This window comes from Penaeus vannamei, chromosome 34, assembly GCF_042767895.1.
Source record: "Penaeus vannamei isolate JL-2024 chromosome 34, ASM4276789v1, whole genome shotgun sequence".
NCBI classification, from domain to species: domain Eukaryota; kingdom Metazoa; phylum Arthropoda; class Malacostraca; order Decapoda; family Penaeidae; genus Penaeus; species Penaeus vannamei.
Window position 1 is genome coordinate 19,082,481 of NC_091582.1, and position 2,465 is coordinate 19,084,945.

Consider the following 2,465-nt stretch of genomic DNA (forward strand, 5'->3'; position numbering starts at 1 on the left):
TCTCTCTCGTTCTTACAAGAATGATGATAATGGTTATCATGAATTTATTGCAAACCTATAAAAAATCTATACCCAAATATCTACCATCTACTCTCTACCCCAACATCTACCCATCTACTCTTATTCTACCCCAACATCTACCCATCTACCCTCTACCCCATTATTATTATTATTATTATCATTATTATTATTATTATTATTATTATTATTATTATTATTATTATCATCATCATCATTATTATTATTATTATTATCATCATTATCATTATTACGATAATCATTATAATTTTCATAAATACTACTGGTATTATTATCACTCACTATCATTGCTATTATTATTTATGATTTCTTATTATTATTATTATCATTAATTACTATTGCTATTATCACCATTGTTATCACGATTATCATTATCAGCATTGTTATAGTTTTAATCAATATCGTTATTATATATCTTTTTATTATAATTTTCCTCACATTATAATCATTATAATTTTCCTATTATAATTCATTATAATTTTCCTCTGTTATTATAATTATAATTTTCCTCACAATTATAATCATTATAATTTTCATATTATAATCATCATATTATTGTTATTCCTATTTTCATTAGTAGTTATTATCATTACCATTCCCTACTCCTCCTTGACCTCTCTTCCCTACCTCCCCTCCCTGCTCCACCTTGACCTCCTTACGATTCCTTGCTCGTCCATGACCTCACGACACACAACCTCTTTACGAAAAACACATGAGGCCAATTACTAATAGAAATGAGCAATAATATGGGAGCCGCAAACGGAAAACAATAATAGTATCTCGACGACAGCGAACAGCGACGCCAAGATCCTACTGCCGGACGGACATTAGTATCAGTTAAGACACAGACGGAGGAGGAGGAGCAGGCAGCTCCTTTGCAACCACAGCTGGAGTTGGCTCAAGCTCCTTTGCAACCACAGCCGGAGTTGGCTCAAGCTCCTTTGCAACCACAGCCGGAGTTGGCTCAAGCTCCTTTGCAACCACAGCCGGAGTTGGCTCAAGCTCCTTTGCAACCACAGCCAGAGATGGCTCAAGCTCCTTTGCAACCACAGCCAGAGATGGCTCAAGCTCCTTTGCAACCACAGCCAGAGATGGCTCAAGCTCCTTTGCAACCACACCCAGAGTTGGCTCAAGCTCCTTTGCAACCACAGCCAGAGATGGCTCAAGCTCCTTTGCAACCACAGCCAGAGTCGGCTCAAGCTCCTTTGCAACCACAGCCAGAGTTGGCTCAAGCTCCTTTACAACCACAGCCAGAGTCAGTTCAAGCTCCTTCTTCGCAACCGAAGACAGAGTCGGTTCAAGCTCCTTCTTCGCAACCGAAGACAGAGTCGGTTCAAGCTCCTTCTTCGCAACCGAAGACAGAGTCAGCTCAAGCTCCTTCTTCGCAACCGAAGACAGAGTCGGTTCAAGCTCCTTCTTCGCAACCGAAGACAGAGTCGGTTCAAGCTCCTTCTTCGCAACCGAAGACAGAGTCGGTTCAAGCTCCTTCTTCGCAACTGAAGACAGAGTCGGCTCCAGCTCCTTCTTCGCAACCGAAGACAGAGTCGGCTCAAGCTCCTTCGCAATCAAAGCCAGAGTCGGCTCAAGCTCCTTCTTCGCATTCAGAGGAAACGCCCCTGGAAACGCTTTCCCAAGCTCAGACTAATAAACGCGTTCTCGAAATTGTGAGCGAAAGTCAGCCTGCAATAAATATACGAGTTCCTGTTGCCATAATGTGCGTGGTTCTCACTATCGCCGCCGGAAAATTTCTTTGGCTAATGGGAATGAGCATGTGGTATTTGGTTTTCCTTTTCGTGCGTCTAATTGCAGTCCATATTAATAACTGGGCGTAGAAGATCAAGAAAGAAAAAAGCGAGTCGTAGGTCAATCCTTTTTCCATTAAGAATTTCTTTAAAAAGCCATTGGAATCCTTGGCCTGCGGTAATCCCTACATTATGATGTACATTGGCAGCACTCACCTGAAATAGATGACTCGCTTAGCATGCGCATTAGTCTATGATGTTACTACTCTCACGAATATTTTGTATTGGACATTACCCCCAGTTCAGACATTTGTGTTTTCCTCCCTAATCGGTGTTGTCGCTTGGAAAAGTGGCGGAGTGCACGAACCCAAGCCAGGAAATAAAGGGTATTGCCAATGGTGCAGACGATATTCCAAGGTAACGCCATACCATTCGCATCTTTGCGGAGTATGCATAACTCCTCGAAATTCTGTCTATTATATCGGTTTAATCATTCTGCTTTGGGTATTCTCTACAATTCACTTCCTGAATGCTCTGATGGAATCCACATCCTAGGTCCCAAATTATGGTGACCTAATAGAGTACATTCATCACGCTTTAGTGATGTTCATTTTGTGTTTTTTTGCCGTTATATCTTTGATATTGCACTATATGAAAGCTTCTGTACGCTTATTTGGCAGGTGA

General features: G+C 41.1%; 1 protein-coding gene across 1 annotated transcript; it reads right to left on the minus strand.

Annotated features, from left to right (window-relative positions):
• Window positions 1-876: 876 nt before the first annotated feature.
• On the minus strand, window positions 877-2,219 carry LOC138859251 (calphotin-like). The gene is made up of 2 exons (XM_070113469.1): window positions 2,211-2,219; window positions 877-1,680 (listed from the first exon to the last, which is right to left on the minus strand). Exons 1-2 carry the CDS (start codon window positions 2,217-2,219, stop codon window positions 877-879), a joined length of 813 nt encoding a protein of 270 aa, XP_069969570.1.
• Window positions 2,220-2,465: the final 246 nt, after the last annotated feature.